This window comes from Anopheles funestus, chromosome 2RL, assembly GCF_943734845.2.
Source record: "Anopheles funestus chromosome 2RL, idAnoFuneDA-416_04, whole genome shotgun sequence".
NCBI classification, from domain to species: Eukaryota; Metazoa; Arthropoda; class Insecta; order Diptera; family Culicidae; genus Anopheles; species Anopheles funestus.
Genome location: NC_064598.1, coordinates 65,855,472 through 65,869,470, shown reverse-complemented (window position 1 = coordinate 65,869,470; position 13,999 = coordinate 65,855,472). Strand labels below are relative to the sequence as shown.

General features: G+C 40.4%; 2 protein-coding genes across 3 annotated transcripts in view; both read right to left on the bottom strand.

The window, feature by feature from the left end:
* Positions 1-4,031: 4,031 nt before the first annotated feature.
* LOC125765585 (endochitinase-like) lies at positions 4,032-5,952 on the bottom strand. Its single transcript, XM_049430897.1, has 4 exons — positions 5,324-5,952; positions 4,716-5,255; positions 4,485-4,652; positions 4,032-4,412 (listed from the first exon to the last, which is right to left on the bottom strand). Exons 1-4 carry the CDS (start codon positions 5,615-5,617, stop codon positions 4,110-4,112), a joined length of 1,305 nt encoding a protein of 434 aa, XP_049286854.1. The 5' UTR covers positions 5,618-5,952; the 3' UTR covers positions 4,032-4,109.
* A 2,115-nt stretch (positions 5,953-8,067) lies between these two features.
* LOC125765540 (serine/threonine-protein phosphatase 6 regulatory ankyrin repeat subunit B) overlaps positions 8,068-13,999 on the bottom strand; it is a 39,938-nt gene continuing 34,006 nt past the window's right edge. The window contains exons 14-17 of one of the 2 annotated variants that reach the window (XM_049430808.1): positions 12,846-13,057; positions 11,233-11,361; positions 9,800-9,932; positions 8,068-9,053 (exon numbers count right to left, since the gene is read on the bottom strand). In XM_049430808.1, coding sequence (XP_049286765.1) covers positions 8,797-9,053; positions 9,800-9,932; positions 11,233-11,361; positions 12,846-13,057 — 731 coding nt within the window. In that variant the 3' untranslated portion in view covers positions 8,068-8,796. Of the gene's footprint in view, positions 9,054-9,799; positions 9,933-11,232; positions 11,362-12,325; positions 12,556-12,845; positions 13,058-13,999 lie in introns of both variants that reach the window. The other variant, XM_049430807.1, reaches the window with a different exon arrangement.

Genomic DNA, 13,999 nt, shown 5'->3' with positions numbered 1-13,999 from the left:
ATAATTTCATTAACACTTAACATATAAACAAAATAATCATGGAGGACAAGCCACTAATTTAATTAATGCTAATATGTGAAATTTACATAAAAAAGTATTATAATCCAAATATAGTACTATATATAAAAAGTACCAGTTAATGTATTTTGTAAATCGAATTGCTAGATGATGGTCTATAATATCTATTCAATTAAAATATGAGGATAAAAATTAACAAAACAATTATAGAACATTGTCAAATTTGAATTAAGATGATTTTTTATAGAGCTAGAAGGTAATGGAGTGGCCCAGTTGTTTACTAGTAGCAGATCCGGTCTCCACACGACAAATCGGATACCAAATCCCATTTTTTCGTTTTCCCGCAGTGATAATTATTCGTCGCCCAGTAACTAAAAAAAGTAACTCCAGAAATAATATTAGGTCAAATGTATTATTAGAATGGAGACATAAATTCAAATAAGTAAAATATACAGCTGAAAGTCTTTCAATTGGACTAGTAAAGGAATAGCTACAACTTCGACTATTATAGTACGGATACAAATAAAATGTATGTTTTTACATCCTGCTCGTTTGAAAAATTCTAAATCTAAGGCGACCTACGAGCCACAATGATTTTGACATGAACGATACGAAAGATATTTTATTTTTTGACTACAGCTCTGCTTTTGTTTCAAGTGAAGAGACAAATAAAATATATACAACTACAAAAATAATTTTTTAAATAAAAAAAATCTCCAAATACGTTCATGTTGTTCTCCCTGGCTTTACGAACAACTGCCTGGCATTTCCGGGTTAGTAGACTTATTGTACCTCATAGTCGATTCGTCACTCCTTGCTACGTTGCGATGAACTAGTAATTGCTATAAGTGTTTTATACAATTCACTTTTTCAAAATTAGTTTAATCCGTAACAGTGTTTTAGTCGTTATACGAAACACTCGTTTTGAAGAAAATGATGTTTATGTAATTTATATAAATAAAATAAACCATTCCGTACCTAAACTTTGTTCATTCAAAGTGTATATAAATTGTTTATCAACTTGAAAAAATACTATGAAAAGCCAAAAACGTGAAGAGAAATCACTAGTTTAGTGGAATATTTATGACACTTTTGTCAGTGAGAAAAGCTTCCAGTCAACTTTTTTTTTACATTACATTTTCATCAACAGCACCAGCACAAAGTCTCGTCGACATGTGTTTGACACTAGAGTAGAGAGAGATCCACCGGAAGCTAACGCCACAAGCAAAACACAGGAAAGTCAATTTATGTTTTGATTAATTTGCATACATAAATAAATATCCCTGTAATAAGTCATTACGCCTGCTTTCCGCTTCCTCCAGCTTCGTCCATACTCTTCATTCCCATCAAACTTTTTTCAAACCATTTTGAAGCCAGCAATCAAAACGAGAGTAGTAAACGACGGGTACATCCGTACATCCGAGGCAATGATAATCGTTGCGACGAGGTGGCCCTGGCTCTCGTTGCAACACACCAGCAGGAGGAAAAAGCGTCCAATGGAAAACTCGAAGGGAGAAGTCGTTTCCTGACCGAGCTGACGCGAAAGAAGCTGACATTTCAATCAATGTTTGTTTAGGCAAATTAGAGGCATCGGATCGGATGGAATTTGCATATCCCCCTGCGTTGTTCCGTCTCGACTTCATGCTACCGTCCTTTTTCCCGCTTACCCATACAACTGCTGGTGGTGCCATGTTGTGAATCCATTCTCTAAATACACCACCCCGCATACTCATCGTGATGGAGCGTGCGGAAGTCCCGGGAGGTGGTGACCCCGGAACCCTGTCGGGGCGGGATTTATTTGTTTGTTTGGGTGTGTGTGTGTGTGTGTGTGTATGTACATGATGATACACATAAGGACGACATTTATTTATGCTCACACCACGTACCAATTTGTGTGCAACGTCGCTTCTTCCGGTTCTGTGCTTGGATTATGAAATTTGAATAAAATTTATTAAATTTCTATTTCGTAAATACGATTTTTAACACTGCCAGGGCTAGCCCCGTCAGCTGGGCCACAAAGCGTGTCCTTGTGGGTTTTTTTTTTTTTGCACGGTGAGGGAAAATTGAAACAGAAGCTGTGCAGTGGTGTTTAGAGGAAAATAGTTTCGGTTTCGGATGAATAATTGCAAAGGCAAGCGAAAAAACATACGACAGGGTGTTGTTGTTTGTTGTTGTCAATTCGACCTGCTTTCGGAACAAACACGCTTACGTTTGTGTATGCAAATTGAGTGAGATTAAACGCTTATTACCAGAAATCTATCTGCTTTCTAGCTTTATAGAGAGTGAAATTAAAATAGGATTCTTGTCTGAACGTATGCGTGTGTGTGTGTGTTTTTTTCATTTCGAAAGACCAAAATTCGTTTACCATAAAAACGTCTTTAATTTGCGAAACACGTAATTGCAATGAAAACAAAAAGATCACCAAACAAACAAGAATCATGAAATGTTTCAAGACAACTCGCTGCTCACAAGTAGCCCGGCGAAGGTCCGATTGATCGTAAATATTCACAACGTTATGGTGTTTGTTTGTTTTTTAACGGGCGACATAAAACGATGCCGCGATTCCTATCACTTCGAGTGTAATTAACCAACCCGGTGCCAAGCTCACAACCTACCGAGCATTGATAGGAAACAGCAGCAGAAAAATGCGATACTGGCTGTGTTCCTTTGAACGAGAGCGGTATTAGACGAAAAAAGAAAACAAAACCTGGAATGGGCGAAGAATCTCATCCGGCACGCGAACTGTTTGCTTTATATTTTTAATTTTCTGCTACATTAATTGCTGCTAATTTCCCACCAAATGACCATTCCATATCATCCGCAATGGGTTTCTGAACGGGGAAGTGTATAGATAAAAAAAAATCTGCCGAAATCCCAGACCCGCAAGGGTAGTTGTGTGTTGTTTGTGTGGTCAGTTGAAAGATGATTTTAATTTTTTTGTTCGCCCTAAAATAAAATCATGATTGCTTTGGGGACTTTGGAAAAATCTTAAAATTAATGAGTTCTCCTGACTGAATGTCGTTTTCTTTTAATGTGCTATTTTATAGCATTTACATAATCGTTCTGGTCAGATGTGCCCTTCTTCCATTCGAGGTGCAACAAAAAAACCCCTGAAACATTTAATGTGTATCTTAGCCGTCCTTTTCAGTTAAAATCAAATTAAATACAGAAATCATTTCAATCTTTTCATATTCTATTTATTATGTTTCTTTTTCTCATGTTTACGCTAATATATATTTATTTTTACCTTGACAATGAGCATTATTTTAACTTTTTTGGTTGAGCTGAAGCTATTTTCTTGTAATTTTCATTACTAGGTTGTTTTGCAGCATCTGCCTCTTTTGCTGTCAGGTCTGACAACATAGTTCTTATCAAATTGAAAGTTTATTGAAGCCATGCTCAATTTTTACTTCAAACACTCATAACGTCCTGGAGCGCCACACGTCCGCTTGGGCCCCCCAGAAGTGTAAATCCGCCACTGCATATAAGATCATTTTGCTAGCTGGTTTGACCCAGGATGGGCAGTGTTTTTCATTTTTCTGAAATTTAAATGAATTATTTAAATAAAATATTCTTTCAAACTCAATTTTTTTGCATTAATTGTAAAAAAAATATTTTGTTTCTTCTGAAGGACACATCAAAACGTCAAAAGTTCATCCGATCATCCGATATTTCCTAAATCATTTGACATAAATCGTATGTCTTAAGTTTTCAGCTTTCTGCCAGTTTTAAGCAATCCGTATTCCTCTAACTTAAACTCAATTGAAAAGTATCTCAGCACACCATTTGCCATGGTTTGGAAACTTTAGAAACGATCAGGAAAATGTAATTTATTAGGTGCCATAAGACCTGAATCCAACAGACAACAAATGACGTTTCCTGTTTTCTGTTCAGATTATATTTGCATAAAATCACTTTTAAATAAAAATAAAAAAAAACATCGTTTACCACAAAAAACCATAAGGTGAGATTGCGATGTCGACACTCATCACGAGTATTTCTATTAAAGTTGCTTTATATTTTGCCATTGTCTTTTATTTGCCATTTGCCATTGTCTTTTATTCAGTTTACAGTCAAAAATTGAAACATAATTAGTTCCACTCGATAGCAAACCCAATATCAGAAGGAATCGCCTGCACCCTGCTAGATACGTAGGACGTGTGTTCGTACGCCTGACCACAGCGTCCATAGATGTCATCGGAATGTACATATTCTAGATAGATGCCACCGAAACGTTTTTCCTCAACCATATCCATCTTGTAGCGTAACGAGTTCAAATCCTCATAGCTGATGCGCTGCTCCTGCCCATCGGACAGTGCTCTAGTTGCGTATGGCGTGAAGCCATACTCATCCCAACCATAGCTCCAACCTCCTTGCCGTATTGTGAGACAAAGCTACGAGCAGACAAAACAAAACAAACAATGGGTGCTTTCGAACTTTTAAAGTAATCCGAAGCCAGTGCTCACCTCACCATAGTCCAGATATGTCTTTCGGGCTGGTCCCAATGCACTTCGTTCACCGAGAAAGTTTCTCAAACTCGAAGAATAAGACTTACTGACCCCGTGTAAACCAATTCCAAACAGCAGCTTCCTCGGAGGACATCCTTCATCAATCCAGCTCTGGGTGGTGGTGTTCTAGTGAAGATATCGAAAAGTGTTACAGTACACGAAACAATTAAACGCGTTCCATTTACTCACCAAACCATTCTCAGTATAGATGACGTTTCCGTCAAGCTGTGCTACATACGTGGGAAGCACAATTGGTTTGCTGTACAGTGGAGCATGAGAATTTTCCAAATTATCGGCCGTATCTGGATCAATTGTGACGTGATCGACCAAATCACAAACATCAAACACATTGTACGCTTCGGCAATTACGTTGGGATGGAGCGATCCCCGGAACCATAGCTCACGGTTGCGATTTCTTATGCTCCTGCTGACGGAATTCACCGCCTGCCGGAGGTCTTGCAATAGTGTCACCATCGTCACACGATCGAGCCCATTACCCAACCCGGCATTACTGTTGCCAGGTGAACGCCAGTGAAGCTCAATCGCATCTGCATCCAGTTCGAGCAGCAATGAGGTAGCGGCTTGTACGAAAGCTTTCCTGCGCGCTATCGTACCGGAAGTGGCCGTATAGTCTTGGGCGTTTCCTAAGATGGACGCAACCACTGGAATCGTATTCGATCGCGTCCGTACACTAGAAACGACCCTGCTGAACGCTATTTTATCGTTGTCCTGTAATAAAGAACGCGTTTTATCATGCCACAAGTCGATCGATTAACACCACGTGTAGTGTAGCTTACACTGAACAGCATCTGCCGACCAACGAAACTGGGAAAGTTGAACGCTTTGAAGATCACGTGTGTGCAAACTTCCAGCGGTATGTACTCCGGTAGATAGCCCATCGCATCGGCTTTAGATGAAGAGTAAGTACAGGCCATCTTTTTACCCTGAGCCATGGACGTGTCCACCAAACACGCTAGAATCACCACTACGCACAATAAACGTTTTTCATTCATTTTTGCAAGCGAATCGGCAAACGATAATATGTTATGTGTCCAACAGTCGCGGAAGAACTGCCGTTGGCGTGATGACATCTCTCTGAAACTGACGACAAGACGCTAATAAAACCCATTTGACGAAAACCTGTTTCCCACCGTGATTTACCGATCGGACCGGTTGGGGCTTGGTCAATATGCAAAAACAAATAAACAAATCCATCGTGTGATTAAGCTGTGTGCGTATACGGACGCGCATAGACATTATGTTTCTGCCATTGTTTTGTGTTATTTGTGTGTAGCTGCGGGTTGGAAACAACGAACTCAACGCGTTTGATCGATGGACGTCTCGCGATAAATAATGGATGGCAAGAAGAGAAGGGTCCATATTGATGCTTCCGTTGTGGAAAGGAACGGTTTGTTTTCTGTTAAGTTTTTATAGAATTGAAAGACATTCATATCAAATACGTTGCATATACATATACAGCAAAGTCTGGCTATGCTTTGGCTGTTTTACAGCGGGCATAGGAAAATAACTCACCAAACCTTTCCTTTCCTTCACTCGACCTTTCCTACCTTTCGTAGGCTTTCGTCTCAAACTGCTTCATCAACTCAATTATCCACTAATCCGGGACACCGGGACAGTTTTCTTCATCTTGAGATTGCGAAAATAGCGACAATGAAACAACTCTCATTCCGTAGGATACAGGTAGTAATTCACCAATGTAGCACCACCTGGGACACCGAGCTGAACAGATTACTTGCTACGCTATAAGGATTTTCTTTTTCATTGCCAGTCCCTGATTGCCATTGCTGACCGTACATGGTAAATTAAAATAGCAGAGAGTTTCAAAACTACGTGCCTAGCCAAAAAGGTTCAATACACATTTGGGTACGTAGATTTTACTGTTATCTTTTATCTGTAGTTCAATATTAGTCCAAATTATTCTGAAAAACACACTCCTAAAGCATCAAGTAGCGCGAAATCATAGTTTTTTTTATAAATTTCGTAAAAAAATATATTTTTTTAACGGCCACTGCCAGAAAAATTCAAATTTCATCGCGAAATTCAAATTTCGTTTTTGTTGTTGGAAAAACGACGGTTGCTGACCGAATACACCTTACATCTACAGTAGCGCCAGCTCTTTGTCAAATGTACAACCCAGTGAGACGATATACCCCTTACGGTATGCAATCAAATGTAACACGGCACATTTGTTCTAAAACTGCTTACCACCAACCGTCGTTTTTCCAACAACAAAACCGAAATTTTAAATTCTCACTCAAATTTGATTTTTTCTCGCAGTGACCGTTAAAAAAGCGCGACACGTGTACAGTGGCAAAAATACAGTCTAGCTTTTTTATTCTCATTTGTGTCGTTCAAAATGTACATATTGTGCAGCATTATACTGAATCTTTGTTTTTTAATCATCTATTTACCCATCTGCCCATCTCCTACTTCGACAGACACCTGAATGGAGCAGATGCAGGAAGCATAGGAAAGCAGTACTACGTCAGTCAGCTAGATGACGAAGTCGGCTGATCTTAAGGACCAGGAAGAACTACTGCATGAGTAGAAACTAGGTGCCCAGTGTACAAAAAGGGTGACAGACTGGACTGTGCTAACTTCCGAGCCACTACAGTCCGGAATACTGCCTACAAGATCCTTTCCCGAATACTCTTCTGCAGACTTGTGCCCCTTGCCACAGATTTCGTCGGAAGCTACCAAGCTGGATTTGTTTTTGGCAAATCGACCACCGACCAAATCTTTACTCTATGGCAGATCCTTCAGTAGTGCCGAGAGCATCAGATCCCTACGCACCACCTGTTCATTGACTTTAAGGCGACCTACGATACCATAAATCGGACCGAACTATGGAACACCCTGCAGCAGTACGGATTCCCAGGGAAGCTGGAACGGCTGTTGAAGGCCACTATGGATGCGGTGCAATGCAAGGTGAGAGTATCGAAGATGTTGTCCGAATCGCTCGAATCTTACCGGGGCTTTAGGCAAGCGGACGGACTCTCCTGTTAACATCGCTCTGGAAGGTATCATGCGAAGCCCGGGCTTCGACATCCGAGGCACGATTTTCACCCGTTCTCTCTCCAATTTCTCGGCTTCGCAGATGACATCGACATCATCAGACGGACATCTGCGGCGGTGTGCGGCGCGTACACCCGACTGAAACGCGAAGCCGATAGAATTGGATTGAGGACCAATGAGACGAAGACAAAGTACAAAGCACCACCAGGAAGGTGCTCATCAGCGATCCGTTCGGCACGAGGCGGAGATGAGCACGGCGAGCTCGTTGGTTGGATCAGGTGGAGTCTAACCGGTCGGAGATAGGATGCTGCCGTGGATGGAGGAATGCACTCGGCAGTTTATTAGGGACTCGGGTAGCTTACTTTTCGTACTAGGGGTACTCCTCTCGCAGACCAAGACGTATAAGTATAGTTTAGGTGGAAAAACTATGCACAACGCTCAGAGGATTTATGTAAATTAAAAGCTACTAATTATCAAATAAATGGTTCGAATCACACGCAACACATACAATTTTAGAAAATATATTTTCCATCTGTTTTCATATAATTTTCCATTCACAACTGTACGTCACCAAATGGGCATAGCGGTTTTGGGTCGATTGGGATTTTTCATACAAAACGTTTTACCTAACTCAGCACAATCCGAAGAGAAAAAAGAAACTTTTACCATATGAATTATCTACATTCAATAAACACAACCGAAAACGAAAGATTTTCCTTTCCATGCATCCAGCAACTGTAATCACCGTAGTGTGCAATCGTAGTTGATTTTCTTTTCTTTTTTTACAGCGTAGCCTTATCTAATAGCATTTTCTTATCGAATATAATATAGTTAAACACAGCAAACGCAATCGAAACATTGTACAAAACCCATAATTTGGAGCATCAAAACTTCTGTCGCAACATCGCTCCACAGTACGGGATACTTATTTGCACGATGGTGATCAAAAATCAAATCCTATATTTACACCTTACCGGACAAAATGTGTCCGTCCACACGTTCATTCGCTTTTGCTATCTATCTACAATTCTACAAACTTGCTCCTGTACGCTTCACCACACTGCTCCTATTCTACACTTTCTTCGCAATGCCTTTCGATGGCAGCACGATGGACATCACGATTCGTTTACGAGAGTGGTCATTAATTCCGGTGTTACGATTCCGGCCATCAGTCCCGATTGGCAGTTAGTGTTAGTAGTTTTTGGTTCGGATACGGGATCGTTCCTCACGCCTCTTACACCTTGTTGACATTGTTGCCCATCTGCTGTTGATCGTTGCCACCGCCCGGCCCATTGTTGGTCGAGTGATTATCGCCCTCCGAGTCCTTCATCGAGCCACCGTCCTCCGAGTCGTGGCCGACTAGCGCACGGTACTTCTTCGAAATCGCTTCCCAGTCCGCAACGTTCTCGATTCGGGTCGTATTGACAGTGGTGAAACTGACTTGCGAGCCAAGAGGAGACAGATGCATAACGGAAAGTGCTGTCGAGTCTGCTACCGGTTGGCAAGTCGAACCGGTATAGATGAGAGACAATAGAGAAACAAACCAGAAATACGTGTAAGTCAAGCCTGTTTGACTGATTCAATGGGAGAAGTGGCCTGATTTGCACATCGGATCTGGAGGAGACCACGATCAACGAAGGCCTTGTGTATCGTTCGGTGCTGTCAACTTCTCAAACCATCAACATCTCAAACCATTACTTAGTCAACTCTACTTCATCTACTCAATGTTGAGATGTACTACGAAGCTAGTACAGTTTGAAACTTCCAAATTACGAAAATATGTTATCAATCTGATCCATAACCGTACGTCTACGATGTAAGAATTATTAACGCTAAATGATCTGTTCGTATAACACTTTGATGATCATTCTCCGCAGTTCACTAGATGACAGTCACATACTCCAAGATACACAAACACACGTTACATACTAGTACTTACAACCGAATATACTGGGGTTTAAAGAGTCCTTAAAGTACTATAAATTAAATTTCTATTGAAGAAAACTCAAGATTATGACGAACATAACAACTCCAACAAAAAGCCCAACTAACAGCCTTGATGTATCCTCGCTAGAAACTAACAACGCTGCAGCTCCCTTCGAGGACACGATCAAGTGTTTAATGTAACCAGTAGCAAACAAAAGCAAGGGCGACGTTATGTACCATGTCTAAGGGAAAAAGGCTACAATAGAATCTATAAAAATTAGTCAAGCGCATGCTGTCGCTACTGTGCACACCTTTAGGAGCCACCTGACCTTTCTTCACTTTCGACAACCATTTGGCGCCGGCTTTGGTGCGCGGACTCTGCTGTCCACGGTGAAGATTCATCATCTGCACTAGCGACGGTCGTTTCTTCTTCACTATTCGTGCCTGTTGAGGATAGAGAAGTTAAGGATTTGATGGCGTGATCGTTTGCGTGATTGTTTTTTATAGGTCGTAATAGCAAGTTGCTCATGCAGTATGAAATGGAAATGAAAAATAAGTGATCAACAACAATTTGGAAAGCCTCCCTTTGCTTTAGAGTAACTTGACCATAAGCCACGTGCATTAAAAACTGGACTTGGACATCGTGATACATTGTGCTAATCTGGTGTTCGATTATATGTACTTTTGCTTTTAGACACCTGTGCAAAAGAAAATTTGTTCCCGCTTCAAAATAGCAGAATTCCTCCAAGATCAAGAGCAGAGTCACTTCATCGTCCAGTGATGGATTTTTTTTTGTATGCAGTTAGGTCTGCTGCGGCCAGCTTCACCCAGCAAAAACTATTCTGAAGATGCTGACTCTCAAGACATGCAGTGGACTTGCAGTGGTCTCGATCAGTGATCAATGGTTATAAATTTTTGTTTTTAGAATTTTCGTCTTCATCGGGAAGTAACACTCGAAACAGATATGAGATTTCAGAGTGATCCTTTTATGCTGAAATACAGCAGTGGCAGCAAATAAACCGTTTTCCGACGATCATCAAACTGACCAATTATCAACTGAAGCGACCAACGGATCTTTTTTGAGTGAAAGTCTAACCAATAATCTATTCCAATAATTATGAAAGTAATTAAATGCAAACATTTTATTTTCCATTAGTCTTATACTAAAATTCTATTAAACTGACACATTATCGTCCGACGACATAAGGTCGATGAATTTTTGTCAAACATTTAAAAAATATAAGTTTGATAAAAAAGATGTTTTCGTGCAATTGATTTGGTGTTTTTTTTTCTATCACGATTCCAAATAAGTCCATTTTTTCAATGCACTATAATGAGAGGTGAGCAAAGATAAACGTTGAGTTGATCACATTTTTCGTTTGTTTATGGAATATATGCAAAGCGATTGTTTCATATGCGCTTAGAACAGAGGGAAAACATAAAATTAATTTAGTGTTTCTCTTCTTCTCTCGAAAACAATAAACCATCCACCCAGTTTAATGTCCATATTATAAAATGAATAAACTCACTTATCTTACAAAAATGTACAAACAATGTTTGGTTTTCTTTTCACTTTCAAATGTTACATATTACGTGACAGATCACGATTTTCGTACCTACCGCCATCGTAAATTGATCAAACGACGATATTTAATAACATGATCTTGGTTCGAATGATCTGACGCGATAATGATTGGGGCACCATCGTGTTACCCATTCCGCCATACCCAATGGCCATACTTACCCGCACTTTTTCAACAATCCACACGAACCACGTTGTGACGAGATTCATCGGCGAAGGTGCCGTCGATGTTCGATGCATGTTGCGGATCAGCTTCGACAAACCGTACTTCCACTCAATATCCGATTGCGCCTAATATGTTCCAATGGGTTATACGGAATTGTTGGGAAAAGGTGAGAAAATTCTATATTAGTTCATTTTGCTTGACACAATCATAACGTAAGATGTAAGTTGATCTTTTTTTTATTATTTTCATCTGGTAGGAAATCGGGATCACTCATGGATGGTTTTTTTTATTGTAAAAATGTTGACTAAACGATGTATAAAACCGATAAATAATCTCCCAATTCATCAAATCCAAACCAAAACTAAATAAGTGTAATTTTTAGAATTTTATAACAGTAAAGTATTACATTTGTGTGTCTCTGTGTTGTATATTTGTGTGGAAATGATGTCAACAATGGCAATGGATGAACGATATGGGGGGAACAGGGTATGATGAAAAGCGTGTAAAGCTAAATTTTTTTTTCGTAAGCCAGTCAATGGTGGCTGCAAAGCTTGATGATGGCAACAAACAAAACTCGGACGGCATACTTAATTTACAAATGACAAATAAAAAGTATTTCTATTTGGTCAATATTAACGCACACCCTCCGGGGCACAATGGCGGGTCGGAACGCATCATGACCTTCCGTCTCACCACTGCGCCCCATTTGACGTGGTCAGATGAACAGGACACTGTAAGTTACTTAGGGAAATTCGTTTTCATTTTTGCAATACCGATCTAGCTTATCTTAGCGTCATTTCCATCCAACTCCGTCACTTTGAGAGCGTGTGCGCCCTTACCAGAATAAACTACAAACGGAAATGTTCAAAACCGGAAATTGTGAATGTGGGAAAATTTATGTGAGGGTCAGGACAAACGGAAAGGATTGTTTGTTCGTGTGTAGGAAAGGATTTTCCGGGTGGACGGGTGCAGGGAAAATACCAAAAAAAAAAAACAAAACCCAGGAAAAAACGGGACACTGTACGGAAGGATCGCCAGGGAATGGAAATCGATGGGTTAATAATTTGAACATTTAATTGACAATGATACCTGAATTCTCTGATACGTATCAGACATCATAGCAATGAGCAGATTGATAAGTACAACAACTGATACCAACATGTAAATGCCAAATACAATTTTAAATAAGTATTCAGTCCAATAAGGTTGCGTTCTGGTTGTATTCGGTGTCATTTTATCAATTTGTGTTTGATCGGTGGTAGTTTGACCAAATACAGCGAAAAAGAGCAGCTCAAATGACAGTATGGGATTCATGCGCACTGTTGAGGTGTTTTTGGTGGGGCGTTTGAGGTCGGGAAAATTTTTGAAAAGTTTGAGTATCGTTTTTTTTAAAGTGTTAATACATTGGTGTTAAATTAATGTGTCGTTTTGCCCAACAATAATTCCCACGTTGTGAACGCCAATCAGTGTAATACGTGTGTAATGTATGGTATTTGACGATTGAAAAATTGGGGAGAAAAAAGAGAGAGAAAAGAGAGAGAGAAAGAGAGAGAGAAAAGAGAAAAAGAGAAAAGAGAAGAGACAGCACTTTAGCACACATAAAACTAACCTGGATGCGTTGATAGGTATCCGACATCATAGCGATAAGAAGATTAATGAGCACTACTACGGAGACTAACATATAAATGCCAAATACTATTTTGAACAAATTTTCCGTCCACTCGGGACGGGACGAGCGCTGCGAGTTGATGTCATCCGGTGACGTTTGCCCGAACACAGCGAAGAACAGCCGCTCGAAGGCGATGATTGGCGTCATCGGAACTGGAACCGGGGTAGGTTAGAGATAGTGTGTGTGAGTGTGAGCGATCGAATCGCGCGCATTCCGTTCCTGGTCCTGGTTGTCATTGCCTACCGCGCAGCCCTACCGCGTCCTGGGATGTCCTTTTTGCCACTACCAGCGCTACCTACTACTGTGTGCCCTAGGTCCTCGCCTGAGGTTGGCTGTAGCCGCGCTGTCGTCCGCTCGGCGGTTCGGTGGAAATGTTCCAATCCGACGGTGGTGCGGGTGTGCATATTGATTTGGGTGGTGCGATAGAGTGCGGATGCTTATCCTACGTGTGCAAGATACGAAAGCAAGGTGCATTATAGTGTTGCAACGTCTATATTGATGATGTATCAAAGTACGAGAATGAAAAAAAAATAACTTCATGCAGCATTAAACGTTAACGAACACAAAATATTGCTAGAATAACATGAACGAGCAACAGGAAACAACAAAATAGAAAAACAAGTAAAGAAAAATAAATTGGAAGAAGAAGATAAAGAGTTATAGATGAAACGAACAAAACAAATACTAAAAGAGAACATCAGCAGAGCAAGCGAGCGATATGCACATTCCGAACGTTGAACAATGCGCCTCTATGACAGGTAAAAGGAGCGAGCGCTGCAATGTTTCGAGCAGAGGAGGGCAGATTTAGTGCATGCGTTCCGTGTATGACACAACATTTTTTTTTGTCGTTGAACAAACAAAAATAAACCAGTACGAAGGTAAACCATTACCGTTGCCAGGACATTCGCGGACAGTTAGCAGCATGCTTTCAAACAGGCGTGTTTCATATGAAAGAACAGAAAGTAATAGTTTGTAGTAGTAGGAACACAGTAACAGGTGGATAAACGAGAAAAAAAACATGGACACAAAACACATTCAAAAACGTTCAATGAAACCATTGCAGCACAACGCACAGAACATTCGACAGAACAATG

Bases quoted from the DNA above. Each gene is read 5' to 3' on its own strand.
- LOC125765585 (XM_049430897.1), bottom strand. From the start codon at position 5,617: ATGTCATCACGCCAACGGCAGTTCTTCCGCGACTGTTGGACACATAAC. The intron at 4,653-4,715 runs GTGAGTAAATGG...TATCTTCACTAG, and splicing joins TCTATACTGAGAATGGTTTG to AACACCACCACCCAGAGCTG. The intron at 4,413-4,484 runs GTGAGCACTGGC...GTCTGCTCGTAG, and splicing joins CATATCTGGACTATGGTGAG to CTTTGTCTCACAATACGGCA.